General features: G+C 36.2%; 1 protein-coding gene and 1 long non-coding RNA gene across 3 annotated transcripts in view; one reads left to right on the top strand and one right to left on the bottom strand.

Moving 5' to 3' along the window:
• LOC128249370 (uncharacterized) overlaps positions 1–4,009 on the top strand; it is a 38,046-nt gene extending 34,037 nt beyond the window's left edge. Inside the window, exon 3 of the long non-coding RNA XR_008265472.1 lies at positions 3,616–4,009. This is a non-coding gene — a long non-coding RNA (uncharacterized LOC128249370). The remainder of the gene's footprint in view (positions 1–3,615) is intronic.
• LOC106880659 (protein regulator of cytokinesis 1) overlaps positions 1–17,590 on the bottom strand; it is a 40,074-nt gene that overhangs the window by 20,984 nt on the left and 1,500 nt on the right. For both annotated transcript variants that reach the window (XM_014930704.2, XM_014930705.1), the window contains exons 2-5: positions 8,785–9,040; positions 7,164–7,397; positions 4,005–4,175; positions 1,539–1,688 (exon numbers count right to left, since the gene is read on the bottom strand). In XM_014930704.2, the coding sequence (XP_014786190.1) occupies positions 1,539–1,688; positions 4,005–4,175; positions 7,164–7,397; positions 8,785–9,040 (811 nt within the window). The remainder of the gene's footprint in view (positions 1–1,538; positions 1,689–4,004; positions 4,176–7,163; positions 7,398–8,784; positions 9,041–17,590) is intronic.

Genomic DNA, 17,590 nt, shown 5'->3' with positions numbered 1-17,590 from the left:
GTGGAGAAAAACTTCTCTCTTATCGTAAAAAGGTGTAAAAACACCATATCGGTCCAGTGCTGCCCCAAACACATTAAAGAATGCACTGTAACTTAAAACTTTTGTAGAAACTTGAATGCAATTGTGCATTTTTGAATGTATACTGTGCCAACAACAATGTGCCTGTAATTCAAAGGGCCAGCCTTGTCACACTGTGTCACGCTGAATATCCCCAAGAACTACATTAAAGGTACACGTGTCTGTGGAGTGCTCAGCCACTTGCACGTTAATTCCACAAGCAGGCTGTTCCGTTGATCGGATCAACTGGAACCCTCGACATTGTAAGCGACGGAGTGCCAACAACTGTGTTTAGGACCCATGGCTGACTCAGCTCCGAAACAAAATGTCAAATAAGAACAATTATCCCTTCGGTTATTTTTATTAATGAAAACATCAATGAGAAACCAAGCATTTCACTCTGTTGGAGTCTTAAATATCAGCCAAGATTTAGAAATTTGAGGCAGATTTCTCTATGGCCAGATCCTGTCACCAAACTTTATCTACTTGCAAGCAAGGTAAAACTTCCCCATGGCCACACATGCTCTCACAAAATATTGGAAATGAATGATAGTTCTTGTATGACTGTGACACTCATTTACAACTATCACACAATATCATGACAAGGAGACACAAACATACATGACAGGCTTCTTTCGGTTTCTGTAGCAGAAAACACTTGGCCACACAGCCATGGCTGTACCTTAATAGACATAATTAAAGTATTTGCTCCCCTCTCCTCTTTCTTTCATCAATTAAATGAAAGTATCAATAGATTATGGAGCCAGAAGAAACTGGATCAATCTAATCTGGCAACCTGGATTTCATATTACTCAAAAGTATGATCTTTAATTTGAGTGATCTCACGAGTATATATTTTTGCAAATTATTCAGTCTATCAACAGCGTTGCCTTCAAGGTGGAAAGATAACTGCCATTGTGATTTTCTTCAATCTCTAAGTCAGGAACCTTTTAAATCTATAGTTTTCAGTTTAACAGATTTACGAACACTAAAATATATTCTTTTCAAAAAGAAAGGAATGAGAGGGTGACTAAGAATAACAATAAAGTAAGAACAGTTAAAAATATAATAAAAAAAAGCTTTTATCTTTTACTTGCGGTCATGCTGGGGCACTGTCTCAAAGAATTTTTAGTTGAATGAATTGACCCCAGTACTTTTTTTTGAAGCTTGGCACTTATTCTATCGGTCTCTTGTTGAACGGCTAAGTTACAGGGATGTAAACACACAAACACCAGTGAACAAACAGTAGTTGGTGACAAAAACAGACACTAAGACACACAGACTTACACAAACAGTTATATATACAACAGGTTTCTTTCAGTTTCTGTCTATGAAATTCACAATCAAGGCATTGGTCAACCTGAGACTATGGTAGAGGATGCCTGCTCAAGGTGCCATGCAGTGGAACTGAACTCACAGCCATGTGGTTGGGAAACAAGCTTCTTATCACACAGTCACACCTCTATCTATGTAATACTTACAGTTTTAAGATTTTCTTGTTTCAAAGACTCATGTTTTTCCCAAAATTCTTCACGAGTTTCCGCAGGTGTTTCCAGACGTTGCCAAAGAACATTTAAACGATTCTTCATTGCAAGTAGTTTCTCTTCTGCTTTAGCTTTGCGCTCAATGACCTGAAATTTGCAGAGAAAATACAAAAATAAATTTAAACACTGTATAATGATAAGTCATTAAAATGAAACCAACAGCTACAACGTCATGATTCACGAGGAGAATATACTGCAGTGATTATGGCTGGAAAAATTTGAATGGTTTGATAAGACTTGACCTGGGTTAAATAACTTTCCTTCACTGGTTAGAGCAGTAAATAAACCAGTTTGCTATCTATTTACAACTAGACAAAATATTGCCTTGCGATATTTATTCCATCTTATAAGGTAGAATCATTAGCATGTTGGGCAAAATGATTAGCAGCATTTCGTCTGTCTTTATGTTCAGAGTTCAAATTCCACTGAGGTAGACTTTGCCTTTCATCCTTTTGGAATTGATAAAATAAGTACCAGTTGAGTATTAGGGTTGATGTATTTGACTTAACCCCTCCTCTGGAATTGCTGGTCCAGTGCCAAAATGTTTAATATTTATTCTATCTTGTGTTCTGAGTTTAAATCCCACCAAGGTCAGCTTCACCTTTCACTTCTCGGGTCAAAATAGCACGAGTAAAGTATGGCAGAAACAGAGCATCAGAGAGTGCTTTGTGACATCTGTTCCCGATCTGCATTTCCAGTCCCACCATGGCCGAAAGGCTCGACATTTTGTTACCAGCCCATCTAAGACTGCCTCTGGTTCTAGGATACAAATTTCTTGTTTAAATTAATCTAAATTAAAAACTTTCTATCAAAATTTCATTTTAATTTACATTTCAAATACCATGATCATCATCATCGTTCAACGTCCGCTTTCCATGCTAGCATGGGTTGGACGATTTGACTGAGGACTGGCGAACCAGATGGCTACACCAGGCTCCAATCTGATTTGGCAGAGTTTCTACAGCTGGATGCCCTTCCTAACGCCAACCACTTCGAGAGTGTAGTAGATGCTTTTACGTGCCACTGGCACAAGGGCCATTCAGGCAGTGCTGGCAATGGCCATGCTCAAAATTAACTGAAACAAAAGCAGTGTATTTTAACAGAAATATGGTAACAAATGGGTTAATCCATTGCCTGGCTCTTGGATGCCTTTAGCAGAGTCTATTCTATTGCAAATGTATAGGCCAAGTCTCTGCTTTGAGCATATCTTTCCTATTAGATTTGGAAGCACTGCAATAAATTCATAGAAACTGGCATGAAGCACATGTGAAGATCCTTTCTCAACTTTCATCCCAGGAAGACGTGGGATGAAGTGGTGAGAAAAGATCTCCAGGCATTGGGTCTCACAGAGGGGATGATAAAGGACCGAGACTTCTGGTGGTCTGCTGTACTTGAGAAGACACACCAAGCTAAGTAAAATCGTGGTTGTTTTTGCATACAGGCATGTCTCCCTACATTGCTCTTCAGCTGAGCAGTCCTAACCTTGAGGGCTCATGGGTGCTGGTGCCATGTAAAAGCACCTGGGCCAGTGTTGCATAAAAGCACCCAATATACTTTGTAAAGTGGTTGGCACTAGGAAAAGTATTCAACCAAAGAAACCATGTCAAAGGTGACATTGATGCTCGATGCAGTCCTGGGGCTCACCAGATTCCACCATGCCATTATGGAAAATGGATGTAAAATGATGATGACGACCTTGGCTAAGCAGAAAAAAAGCATGGTAACTGGACACATGAACTATTGAATGTTTGGTGAGTATATCAACATTCAACAATTTGACCATTTGAAACTTAAAATGAACAAGCCAATAAACAGGATCTTTTATTTAATAGTGCCATATTTTTACCATTGATATAATTCCTTCTAAGCCATCACTTAACTGAAAGCAGGACTCAGAGTAAAGACAAAATATATTTTTCTACTGGTTAAATATAAAAATATATTTCAAATGCTTTTATTTTTAATCCCTATTAATTCCCCTTCATGATAGTCTGTGATTTATTCTAATTTGCAGGTACTGAGAAGATGAGAAATTTGTTTCTGGACAGGAGGATACACAGCTACTATCACAACTACTTTTACTTAAGAGAGATCAGTACTGCAAGCTAATAAATCATGTGACCATTTTACAGTGCTACCATTGGTTGCAACCATATATTGTTCCTTTCAATGGTGGTCAATTAGAGCTAAGTATTATAACTACAAACAAGCACAACAGAGTTGTAAAGAAACAATATAAGTCATTACTGTGTCAGCTGGTTGCTTAATAGCCTACTAATTTTGTCTTTCAGACATGTTGATAATACTTAACTCGGAATAAATTCCCCATGCTAGAACCAGAACTGAAACAAAGCAAAAAAGCAACACACACACACACACACACACACAGACTAATTAACCTACCTCTATTTGTAGATTATTCAAAGCAGTCATATTTTCAGAAGATAGGATGAAATCATTTTCATCATCAGCCAAAGCCTGTCTCTCGAAAACAGTGGATGGACTATCATCTATCTGTTTAAAGACTTCTTGAATTTGTTCTCTGATAATAGTAAATGTTGCAAAACGTTTATTCTAGAAATAAAATAAAGTTTAAATTAAATAAAAGTCACTTTTGATGAAGCATCACAATTTTTACAGGCGAGGGAAAATAAATACGAGTAACAAATACACTAGTATATAATAAGTACTTATTTTAATGATTCTACAAAAAAGAAATGCAATATAATTCACTTTCAGTGGTTGAACTTGAAGCAGATAAAGCTATAAATGATAGTATATAAATATTAGGTAAAAAAAAAAAACTTTGGATAGGAAAAGTTGAAAGATGCTTTCAACCTTTTCTACCCAAAGTTTTGACTTAATATTTATACACTATCATTTATAGCTTTACCTGCTTCATGTTCGACCACTAAAAATAAATTATTTCTTATTCTTTGAGAGTTTCTAAATCCTTGACTTGAAAAATATCTGATATTTTAACCTAGAAGTAATTTATCCCTAGAACAGGAAAAAAAAAAAAATGCACATCTATATTTTTCATGCTAGCATGGGTTAGATGAATATATTATTAAAGTATTATTTTACAGTAAGATGCCTTTTGTGTCAATAGCCTTCACTTGTTTTTGAGATCATATCCTAATCATCTTTAAAAGGTGCAAATCTGGTTGATAGTCCTTTAACAAGGTAAGTGACAGTAATGTTACAGCCCATAGCTGAGTACTTAAGCTAGTTTAGTGTTGCACATGTTAGTGGGGTGGTTAAGTGGGAACTTATGACCATGAGAGAAAACCTCCTTGACAATGCTCAAATGTCAGCTCACTTCCTTTCAGGTGCAGAGAACCATCTTCAAGCACTAATCCATCCAACACCAGAAATTCTGTGCTTTACCTATCAGTATTGCTACAATGAAATAACTGGTGAGATTATAGAGGTGCTAGAGCAGAGGCATAGATGTGTGTTGTATGCAAATGGTATGACAGAGAAGAGCATCAGCCAAACTTCTTACAAGCAAAGAACACCACAAACTATTCTGGGTAATTTTCTATGTCCTATAAGCATTTCTGACAAAAAATAGAGCACCTTATTCTAAGTACTGCTAGTCAGGAAATGCTGTAGTAAAAAAATACTTAAAAGGCATAAAACACATGCAACAATAGGGCAATCCAGTTGAAAGTTACTGATCCAAGATATAAAAGATGGGTGGAGCTTATGGACAGGGAGTTTCAGTAAGAGATTTACATGCCAAACACAGTTGAAAGCTTCAATTCTGAGGGTGTCAACATTGCTTTCACCAAGGCAATAGCCCACTGATGAGTGACAAATGAGTAGTTGACGAAACTGTACTGGTTGTCACCAAAGAGAGAGAGAGATCCAAGGTATTGAGTGGGGGGAGGGCACACATCATTAATGATATCTTCCAACAACCTGGTATCTAATATCTCTAAATTTAATGGCTGTCATTAAATTAAAGGTGTAACAGGGCAATAGATGGCAGAGTCAGGGAGGATGCATTTTGAGGAAGGGAGACACTATAGAGGCATTTGTGTGTTTTTGTTTGTGAGTGTGCGTTTGTGTGTATTTGTATGCGACTTTTTGTGTTGACTGTGATAGTGATGAGTGTTACAAGAAGTATCTTTCAAAACCAACGTAAATTTTGGCAGAGAGGGACAAACTGAGGAGTTTCTAATTGTGCCCCAGAGTTAACTCTATGGATACAATGTTTGAGGGCGATAGAAAGGACACTGTCAGGACTGGTGGCCGAGTTGGTTCAAAATTGATTGAAAGTACTTCGTGACACGTGTATGCAATGTGGTGGATCAGAAAGGGAAAGAAATAGAGAGATGTTAAGTGTGTGTTATGTGGAGTTGGTTGCATAACAGGCAGTAGAAGTAGAAGCTTTCTCTGTATTGCACACAGAATCATTGTTATAGAAAATGGTATGATGCTGTGCTTGAAAAAGCTTGCTTAACCCACAATACAAGCAAGGAAAAGCAGATGTAGAAATTATATGTGTGTGTGTGTGTGTGTGTGTGTGTGTATATATATTATATATATATATATATATATACACACACACAGATGCGCAGACATGGCCGAGTGGTAAGAAGTTTGCTTCCTAACTACATGGTTCTGCATGGCACCTTGGGCAAGTGTCTTCTATTATAACCCCAGGTCAACTAAAGTCTCATGGGCGGATCTGGTAGACAGAAACAGAAAGAAGCCCATTGTGTGTGTGATTTTGTGTTTGTCTGTGTTTTTGTTTGTGTACGTGTGTATGTGTGTTTCGCGCGCGTGCGTGTGTCTGTATGTGACTTTTGTCTTGACTGTGTGATAGTTATGACTGTTACAAGAAGTGTCATGCATTTCCAACATTCTGTGAGAATACGTCTGGCTTGGAAATGTGTGACGGTTGGCAACAGGAAGGACATCTGTCTGTAAAAAGTCTGTCTCAAACTCCATCCAATCCACACAAGCATGGAAAGATGAACATTATCCTTTAACATTCACATCATTTTGCAATAGTAATTTCTATTTTGTAGCTGAGATTTTGATGAGGTACTTGTTAATTTTTAGAATGATATTGTAGGGAAGGTGTGAGAAGCTAGATGTGGCCAGCTTAAGTTATATATATATATGTTGGCATTCCGTCGCTTACAACGTCGAGGGTTCCAGTTGATCCGATCAACGGAACAGCCTGCTCATGAAATTAACGTGCAAGTGGCTGAGCACTCCACAGACATGTGTACCCTTAACGTAGTTCTCAGGGATATTCAGCGTGACACAGTGTGACAAGGCTGGCCCTTTGAATTACAGGTACAACAAGGTTCACCACCATCCCCTGCCAGGGTCTCGTGGAACTTTAGGTGTTTTTGCTCAATAAACACTCACAACGCTCGGTCTGGGAATCGAAACCGCGAGTCCGCTGCCCTAACCACTGGGCCATTGCGCCTCCACATTATATATATATATATATATATATATAGATAGATAGATAATAAAACAAAATGAAATTATTGTGTATAGTGCTCAGATTCCTTGTTATACTAAAGAAGAACAAACCTGCTCAATAGTCAGCTCTTCAATATGTTTCTCATATTCAGATAGATCGTTGTCTGAAGGAACAGTGCTATGTGATATATGGAAAGGAAGTATTTTTGTGCGATCACACAAGATCTTCTCTTGATCTATTAAGTTTTTTAGAGCCACCATACGTGTGTGTTTTTGCTTTGTCAATGTCTCAAGATGATGGAGTAGATCTTTGCGACATTGCAACATTGTCTGCTTGCTATCAGGCTGGAAAAAAAATAAATAAATCACATAAAAACTCTAGCATATATATGTATAAATGAAATACATTTAATGTAAGGTTAACTGCAAATACATATGAAACATTACCCTATGCAAAAAAAAAAAAAAAACCATCTGAGTTCTATAAGAATCTTATCACTGAAGGACAAATTTTTATCATACATAAGGTGAGGATATATAGATGGTCAGACCTCCAGAGGTAAGAGAAAAAGTTAATCTTGAGAGAATAGAGCTCTAAACAATGAATTATGAAAACATTTAGAATATGTGGCAGATAACAGAAAACAAAAAAAAACCCAAGAGCGAAAATTATGTCAATTGATCCATTTTTTTAAAATGAAGAAACAGGTGATATATTTGAAACTAGTATGTTAGTGATAACTGTTCTCACCAACCCAATAGGAAATGTCAATTTAACTTGACAAGATTTAAATTGATCAGTGAAGAATTTGAAAACATCCAAGTTGGTTCTTTACTGCCTCACCCGTTTTTTCTACCTTCCAGACAAAAAATAAAATGAATTGAGAGATATTGATTTCTTCTGTCAAAGTACAAAATGTATTTTTTGCTTGTTTTTGGCAAAAGAATTTTTTTATGTATAATGTCAACCCTAAATTTGAGTTTTATCACTTTTTCTAAGATGATTGAGATAATTGTAATAGTCTGGAACTGGCTGTTTGTTGAATAAAGCTGTATGCATTGACCAAAAGCACAATATAGTGTTTACATTGCTGCGGTCATTACCCCAGCAATTTAATACTGGCAGAAATGTCAGCACGCAGGGCGAAATGCTTCGTGGCATTTCGTCTGTCTTTAAGTTCTGAGTTCAAATTTCGCCAAGGTCAACTTTGCCTTTCGTCCTTTCAGGGTCAATAAATTAAGTACCAGTTGTGTACTGGGGTTGATCTAATTGACTGGCTCCCCTCCCCCAAAATTTTGGGCCTTGTGCCTAGAGTAGAAAAGAATTTAATACTAGAGTATGTGTTGTGTATACATTTACACCTACACCGTATATATATATATATATATATATATATATATATATATATATACACACACACACATATATATACACACACATATATACATACACACACACATATATGTATATATATGTGTGTGTATGTGTATATATCTATCTATATTATATATATATATATGCACACAAGTTTAACATTAAGCAGGGGAGATTTCTAAAAACCATATTCTAAGAGAAATTTTAATATAAAGTGAACTGATTCAGCAGAGCAACTAAAAGTGGTTTGCAGGAAAACATTGCTGCTGTACTATTTCATATTTCACTTAAATAATGAAAAGTAACAGCTGTTAGATCTTGTTACAGAAGAAAAAAAATAACAAAAATCCACTTTACTTCATATACAGAAACTGCTAATTCTTTGCTGAGAACCTTCAACTTTTCTTTAATATCTGTTATTTTCCCAATAAGGCTATCTTTCACATCAGTTTCCTGTTGCACCATTTCTTCAAAGAGGCTTTCCACATGCCGCAACACACTGTTACATCGCTCACTTCGTTGATCAGCCGCAAAACCAATCTCGTTCCATATACTTTCCAAATGCTGTAAGGAAGTCTCTACTACCTCATTCAGAACCTGAGATAAGGTATCACTGAAAAAGGAAAAATGGTTTGTTTGAGTTTTTTCTATTCCTATAAGCATGTCAACAAATAACTCAGTCAAAAATACATTTTTATGCCTTAACCCTTTAGTATTTAAACCAGCCATATGTGGCCCAGATAGGCTTCATACCTACCTACAATCATCATCATCATTGTTTAACGTCCGCTTTCCATGCTAGCATGGGTTGGACGATTTGACTGAGGACTGGCAAGCCAGAAGGCTGCACCAGGCTCCAATCTGATTTGGCAGAGTTTCTACAGCTGGATGCCCTTCCTAAAGCCAACCACTCAGAGAGTGTAGTGAGTGCTTTTACATGCCACTGGCACGAGGGCCGTGAGAGAGCATTCTCGATTATCCGGCAATTATTTAATATTGATGTTTGGTTGGAATCATTCAACTTTTTCGGCTATATCATGCAATGAAGGGTTGGGTGATAAGTCAGTTAATGTTAACTAAAACATACAATATGGACAGATATAGTGGTTTCGTTATTAAATACAGAAATGTTTTATAAAGGAGAATATTGCTGGAAGAGAGACATAAGACAAGACTCAAAGAAAGATGAAAGGTTTGGAAACCGTATCAACCCTTTGTATTAACCTTTTTAACAATATTACAATATTATTTTAAAAATAAACAATTATGCAATTAAAACCTCAAAGCTAAAAGATAATGCAGGAGTAATTCAAAACAATGTGCATAAATAAGCAATACATTTGACAGGATAATTTGAATGCTAAAGGGTTGAGTAAATTTGTGGTATAGTGATACCACTAACGCCCACTGAAAATATTAACCCTATAGCATTCAAATTACTGTCAAATATAAAACCTATTTATTCACATTTTAAAAAATGTATCATGTATTATTTTGTAGCAGAGATTTCAAAGATGTTATTGTTTATTTTTAGAATGACACTGCAGGGTAGTTGTGAGAGGCCAGCTCTGGCTAGTATGAACATAAAACAGGTAGAATATTTGGGCTGAATACAACCAGTTTAAATGGTTAAAGGTTAATCACCTTGATTTGATGCAAAATTAAAAAAGAAAACAATTATCAAAACAATTTTATACATCATCGTCATCATTTAACGTCCTCTTTTTATGCTGGCAAGCCAGAAGGCTGCACTAGGCTCCAATCTGATCTGGCAAAGTTTCTACAGCTGGATGCCTTTCCTAACACCAACCACTCAAAGAGTGTAGTGGGTGCTTTTTACATGTCACCAGTACAAGGGCCAGTCAGGCAGTACTGGCACTGACCACGTTTGAATGGTGCATTTTATGTGCCACCAGCACGGGAGCCAGTTAGGTGACACTGGCAACGACCATGCTCAAATGGTGCTTTTTATGTGCCACTAGCATCAGCAATGTTTGAATGGTGCTTTTTACATGCCACCGGCAGTGTCTATATAATTTCTAATTTCAACACAAGTTATTTTTACAAAAACCAGTGGGGGTTGCTTGAATAAAATTTATACATCAAAAATTTATGAATTCTCCATAAAATAAGCTTTAGGAATTGTAGAAGATTAAAGCAGTCTGGGTGTATGGACTTTTCCACAGAACTAAATTACATGAGATCCTTTGTATTACCAGGAATAATCAAAGTAAAAGAAGTACAAATGTTTATTATTCCAATATTTAGCCAATGTTTACCTTCAAATTAAGAAAAAATATATAGAACATCTTGTTAATTCTACATCCTTAGAAATGCTAAAATCTAGTATTGATATTTTTACATTAATATGAAGAGAAATTAGAGAGCTATTGGCATGCATATTGTGTTACAATTATGATCAAGATTATGTTGTGAAATCTGTCAAAAATTTTAACTATGCAGAACAAAGTTTATTGCACAATCATAATAAAATGTAAAACCTATTTTTGCATCTTATTTCCACATTTGTTATCTTTATGAAGGTATAAGTTCAGTTTTAAACCAAAATAAAAGTATTTCTGTTTTATTAAATACACACCAAACCAATGTACAGAGGTGTTATTATAGCTCAAAGAAGACTAACTGTTCAAAATACTGTTATAAACATAATTCATCAATTCACAATTGTGCAGATAGCAACCTAAAGCCCTTGTACCATCTCATCAAAGCCACATTATCAAATAGATGTAGGAAAATCAAAAAGAAAAAAACCCACATAGGTATAAAAGTTTTACATCAATTTTAAACTGATGCTTTGAACATTAATTTCTACATCCTTAGAAATGCTACACACACTTTTTATTACTATTCTTAAGAAATGTCACAAATGTAAGGGAAACAAAAAACTAGGCCAGATAAAACATCTGGTGAGCCAAGCAGGATAACCGTTGTCAAAGATTTTTTTTTTTTATCTGTAATTGCCAGTGTTCCACACCCAACAGCGGTTAAAAGTGGAGGGAAAAAGAAACAGAAAATTGTATTCTACTAGCTGATGTATCCAGCATTGCCCAAGTGCTAAATATATAGAAAGTTTTTTTTTGTTAAACTTATAGCAAGTTAAATCATATAATTCTTTCTCTTCTTTTTCTACTTGTTTATTTGACTGCGGCCATGCTAGAGCACTGCCTTTAGTTGAACAAACTGACCCCAGGACTTATTCTTTGTAAGCCTAGTACTTATTCTATCAGTCTCTTTTGCCAAACCGTGAAGTTACAGGGACGTAAACATACCAACATCAGTTGTCAAGCAATGGTGGCAGGGACAAACACAGACACAAATATATACATATATACACGTCAGGCTTCTTTCAGTTTCCATCTACCAAATCCACTCACAAGGCTTTGGTCAGCCCAATATACCACGCAGTGAGACTGAACCTGTGGCATATGTTTTTAATTGTAATGTAGATACATGTTTAAAGCTGAATATTTTTTCCACTTCATAAAAGTAAAAGAGAACAAGCCAAATGGTAAAGCTACTCCTGAATGTTGAAAGTGGACATCTTATCCTTCTTGCACAAGGCTTGATGTACTAAATGATATCATTTGAAAGCAATTGTATTTATCTATATCATTTCGAACATAAAAAAATATTAAATCTGAATATTTTATAAACAAATTTGTATGTGGGACAGTTATTTTCTACCTTCCATGATACTTGAAAGCTCATACAAACATTTTTTTAAATATGATTTTTACAGCATTTCAATATATACTGTTTTTACATTGTTCCCTCAGAGAGGTGTGAAAGAAAGTGCTTGTGAGAGACAGAGAGAATTAGAGTAAGACAGAGAAAAAAAAGGAGTGAAGAAAAGGGAAGAGAGGAAGAAAGAAATTAAAGAGAAACTGAAAGAGAAAAAACATTTTTGTTGCTCACACTAACAACAATCCTTGTCTATAATCACTTCATTACAACTATTAACCTTTCAATATCTCTTTTTTGGATCTTCTTGCTTTCATGAGGTAAGATGGGGTGGGACTTAGACATCAAATTTTCTTCATTCTGCAACGATTTTGGCTTTGTGTGCAAATTTTGGGAAAGATTTGTTGAGTAAAAGTGATGCAGTTTCAAGACAACACTTATTGACATAATTTTGCAACTGTTTTAAGATTTACTATCATTCTTCAACAGATAATCTCTAGGTCAACAAAAGTAAAGATAACTTTAACTCAAACTCAGTAAATAATATAAATAACTTTCCTAGGTAACTCATATTTCAAAATTTTATTGGCAATAATTATTTCATGTAACAAACCTTACAATTTGACATCTAAATGTCTCTGTTATGTTGTTAATAAGATTATAATTTTTGGAGATATTAACCTAATGTTCAATGTACATTTACAATATTTATACCTATACTACATTTCAGTTTGATATTTTATTATCAGTAGGTATATTATTCATATATATATTTCCTGAAATATGAGGTAGCTAATTTGTCCTTGAATACAGGCAGGTCTCCTATGTCCCTCTTCAGCTGAGCAATCCTAATCTTGCAGGCTTGTGGTTATGGTGCCATGTAGAAATACCCATGCCGGTGTTGCGTAAAAGAAGCACACAGCACACTTTGTAAAGTGGTTGGTGTTAGGAAAGGCTTAGAAACTATGCCAAAACAGACATGGTGTCCAGGTAGTTCTTCAGTTGGCCAGCTCCTGTCAAACCACCCAATTCACGTCAGCATGGAAAACAGACATTAAATGACACACACACAATTTGTCAAGGAACATTTATATAACAAATAAATGACAATATGTAATTTTAACATATGCATGCTTGGAAAATGGGCATAAAATGAACAAACAAATAAACTGGCAATGAAGTTAGATCATTATTTTGAGTAGTGATGAGCTGGTGTAAGATACTTGACAGAAGTGTTTTTCAACACAGATGTTACAACATCCTGGGATGTTGCATAGATTCTACAAATTAGGAATGTAATAACTTATGAAACATAATTAAAACAGAAAATTTCATTGCGAAAAGCTTGAAACAAAAATCCAAATAAGACTTACACGGGTGTACTGATGACATACAGAAGATGAAACCGTTGCATCACAAACCTACAAGACTGCATCCACAAAAAGTGCATTTAAGTGAATGGCAAAGATACCCTACACTTCAACTACTGATTCAAAGAAGTTTGTCTCTTCTTTATCCCGAATAGACTAGCTGCATACTGTATGCCTTTACCATTACACTCAAATGTAAATTCCCAGATATTGCACTAAACACTTTACTCTCCTACCCAACCATTTGGACACCTCATGCCGTCCAACAGTTATTAGCACAAGTGTTCTCATTGACACAGCTAAAAGTTCTCTGCAAATTGTGCTCACACTTCAATGTTTTTCCCCCCTTAAATCTAACAGGCAAAACACAATGAGAGACAGAGTATCTATTTGCTAATAAATTAAATGTGATGTCTTATTTTACGAGACATGCACAAAGGGCTATCTAACTCCAGATCTAAAATTAAGCTATGATAACTGAACAAGCACATGAAATTTACTACAATATATAAAAGCTGGAGATAAGCACTACAGAAGTGGAAGAGAAACTGGAACTTGCCACCAAAGAAAAGTGTACTTGAAGGAAAAGTCAGTAGCACCAGTGGAAAGCTTCTTCAAATGCAGCCACTTCATACAAGACTGCCACTCCCGTGTGGGTCCGTACAGTCACAGCTGACACTGCATCACCCTCAGCAGCTGACATAAAAAATTCTCCAGGTACAGATCCATGATCTTTCAAGACCAATATGCCTATCTATAAACTTTTCAATACACCCCTTCTGGTTCCTGGGGAACCACTTGTAAACTCAAAGCTCAAAAACATCATTAAAGATTTTTCAACAGCCGTGATATTCAATAGGGTTACAATGTTACTCTCCTAGATGAAGGAAATTCCTGCACAGCTAGCAACTATCTCAACTTAATCCATAATTCCAAACAGACAAAAATCATTAAACAGGGGGTGCTGGAAATATTGATCTAACCTCCAGTTTAGTGTTTGATAGTAACAAATACTTGCATTGTGAAACAAATTGGTCTTGGACTCAATTTTTCCAAATTCAATACAGCCCCATTGGTGTATAGATCCAATTATTGCTTCAGTAAGGAGCAAGTATTGAAGGGACGATCTCAAAAGGTCAGACCTTATGAAGGAGATGACAGAGGATTGAGATATGTGGCACATTGCTGTATGAGAAGGCACACCCACCACAACAGAATTGAGATTCTAAAACCAAGGTGCCACATGAAAAGCATTGGTGTGGGTGCTGGTGCACATAAAAAGCACCCAGTACACTATGGAGTGGCTGACATTAGGAAGGGCATCAATACCCTAGAATTGAAACCAAGCCAAAACAGACTATGGAACCTGGTGTGGACTCTGGTCTTGCTAGTTCTTTTTAAGCTGCCTAACCCATTGCCTTTCTGATATTTTAACCCTTTATCTGTTCAAAGCATTTTCGTAAGTTTGTCCTAAACGTTCATGTTTGTTTTCTGACCTTTAGTTAACCCTTGTATCATACATTGAGCAATATAAAGCATTTTTAAAAATAATTCCCAAGTTACTCTAATGGTTGAAAAAATAGGGAATGTGTATCATATGATGCAATGGATACCTGGGAAATATGTCCTTGTATCACATGTGATACTCAGGACAGGAAAAGGCTTAAAAATAATGACAAATCTCTGCACTTGGCTAACCAAATAGAAAAGAAACACACCCTAAATTCGTGAAAATGAATAAGGACATCTGTATAGGAGTAGAAACAACCAGGAAGCATGGTAACTCACACAAAAAAAAGCTAAGTAATAACTTTGGAACACCAACAGAATATAACATTGCAAACTAAATTGCCCTTCAATTTCAATTCAAACAGTAAAGGCTCAAGCTTTTTGGGCATTTAATTCTTAACAGAATCTCACCCATTAAGGAGCTGTTGTTGTTGTTGGTACTCTACCCTTAACGTAGTCCTCGGGATATTCAGCGTGACACAGTGTGACAAGGTTGACCCTTTGAATTACAGGCACAACAGAAACAGGAAGTAAGAGCGGGAGAAAGTTATGGTGAAAGAGTACAGCAGGGTTCGCCACCATCCCCTGCAGGAGCCTCGTGGAGCTTTAGGTGTTTTCGCTCAATAAACACAACGCCCGGTCTGGGAATCGAAACCGCGATCCTATGACCACGAGTCCGCTGCCCTAACCACTGGGCCATTGCGCCTCCACATTAAGGAGCAACACTAAATTAAAGAACAAAGCTGGATACATTGTAGAAAGTCTGCTACTTAATATATATACATAGAAAAGGGGTTTAAACAACAAATTACTGGAACAGTTTTTGTTGAATGAACAAAGTTACTATACAATTACCAAAGAAGTTACACAACTGACATTTACAAATATGGCTCATCAAGTATTAATAAGAAACAGATGCTGAACAGCAAAAAGAACACAGTAGAAAACTACAAAATAGTCTATTCCAAGATAGCATGGTGACCATTTTTGTTTGCCATTTACAGAAATCACTATGTTGCTTCAAGCAATCTAAGGCTCTTGCTGTTAAGACAATGAAAATTTCTATGTTTCATTTAACAAACAAAGAAGCAACTAGTTGTCTCAGGTCCAATGACAATGACCTTTACCAACTGACTGACATTGCTTCTCCTAATGTCAGGAGACATGTTGCCTGCAATGCTGGTAAATAAAAAAAGCAGAGGTTTGATGAAAATGTTTCATAACACACAATGTTGTAAATATTTTTTAAAGAATCCACCTGTATACAATCTTATAGGCAAAAACTGGTAAAAATCAGATACCGAAGTCGGTTTCAGCAGAAAATCTACATGAAATGAGTGAGAATGACTTCACTGCACTGGATTTGGACTAAACATAGTTACCAAGATGAGATAGGGACAGTCTGAATTACGTTGATTTGCCATTTATTGGATTCCTCTTATTTAAAGGATTTGAAAAATAACACAGTCAACAAGATAGTGTAAAAAAGTGAAATGAAATAAACTGAACATTGGACTTGAAAGATGACAAACAACCATGGACAGGCAGGTGTTTTCAAGCTGAAAAATTATTTGCACTGCTTTTGATGGACTTTTATTACAAGGTTGTTGACATTAGGCACAGGAGTGGCTGTGTGGTAAGTAGCTTGCTTACCAACCACATGATTCTGGGTTCAGTCCCACTGCGTAGCACCTAGGGCAAGTGTCTTCTACTATAGCCTCGGGCCGACCAAAGCCTTGTGAGTGGATTTGGTAGATGGAAACTGAAAGAAGCCTGTCATATATATATGTATATATATGTATGTATGTGTGTCTGTGTTTGTCCCCCAGACGTCACTTGACAACCGATGCTGGTGTGTTTATGTCCCCGTCACTTAGCGGTTCAGCAAGAAACCGATAGAATAAGTACTAGGCTTCAAAAGAATAAGTCCTGGGGTCGATTTTCTCGACTAAAGGCGGTGCTCCAGCATGACCGCACTCAAATGACTGAAACAAGTAAAAGAGTATTATGCATTGGATCTTTGGCGAGGATGAGCTTAAAAAACATCTTATTCTCGTTGAAAATGCTGAGAACCATCCAGATAATTTACTTATAGATTGCTCCAGGACCACTCGTTTTTGTCGAACATGTAGGCAGCTTATTCAAGCGTCAACGATTCCAAGCTACGTATAATGATTGGTGTTTAACAGAACGTTGATCAGAGTGTAATAAAAATGAAATACATTTGATCGCATGCAAAATAGAGGGTTACAACACACATATATTATCGTTTATTACATTACATTCAATTCGCCATTCATTATTCGTTTCTTTATCCATTATATTTTCCTTCACATTTCAGGTATACAGAAGAGCCTTTTTGCCATTGCTTCAATTTACGTAAATAGTGTTGGCGAAAGCAAAGAGTTGTCAGACTTATTTACAAAAAGTGTGTTGCTAATTATATGCTAGAGGATACCACAGCTATTTACTTATAACTTTTTTTTTTATAAACAAATTTCATGCAAATCATCTGCTCAGCTCTTTAAAATATCAAACAAGAAATGTTTTTGCTAAAGTTATTTTAGTATTTTACCTGTGGC

The sequence above is a fragment of the Octopus bimaculoides genome, chromosome 14 (genome assembly GCF_001194135.2).
Source record: "Octopus bimaculoides isolate UCB-OBI-ISO-001 chromosome 14, ASM119413v2, whole genome shotgun sequence".
Lineage (NCBI taxonomy): Eukaryota > Metazoa > Mollusca > Cephalopoda > Octopoda > Octopodidae > Octopus > Octopus bimaculoides.
This window is presented reverse-complemented; position numbering and strand designations above follow the sequence as displayed.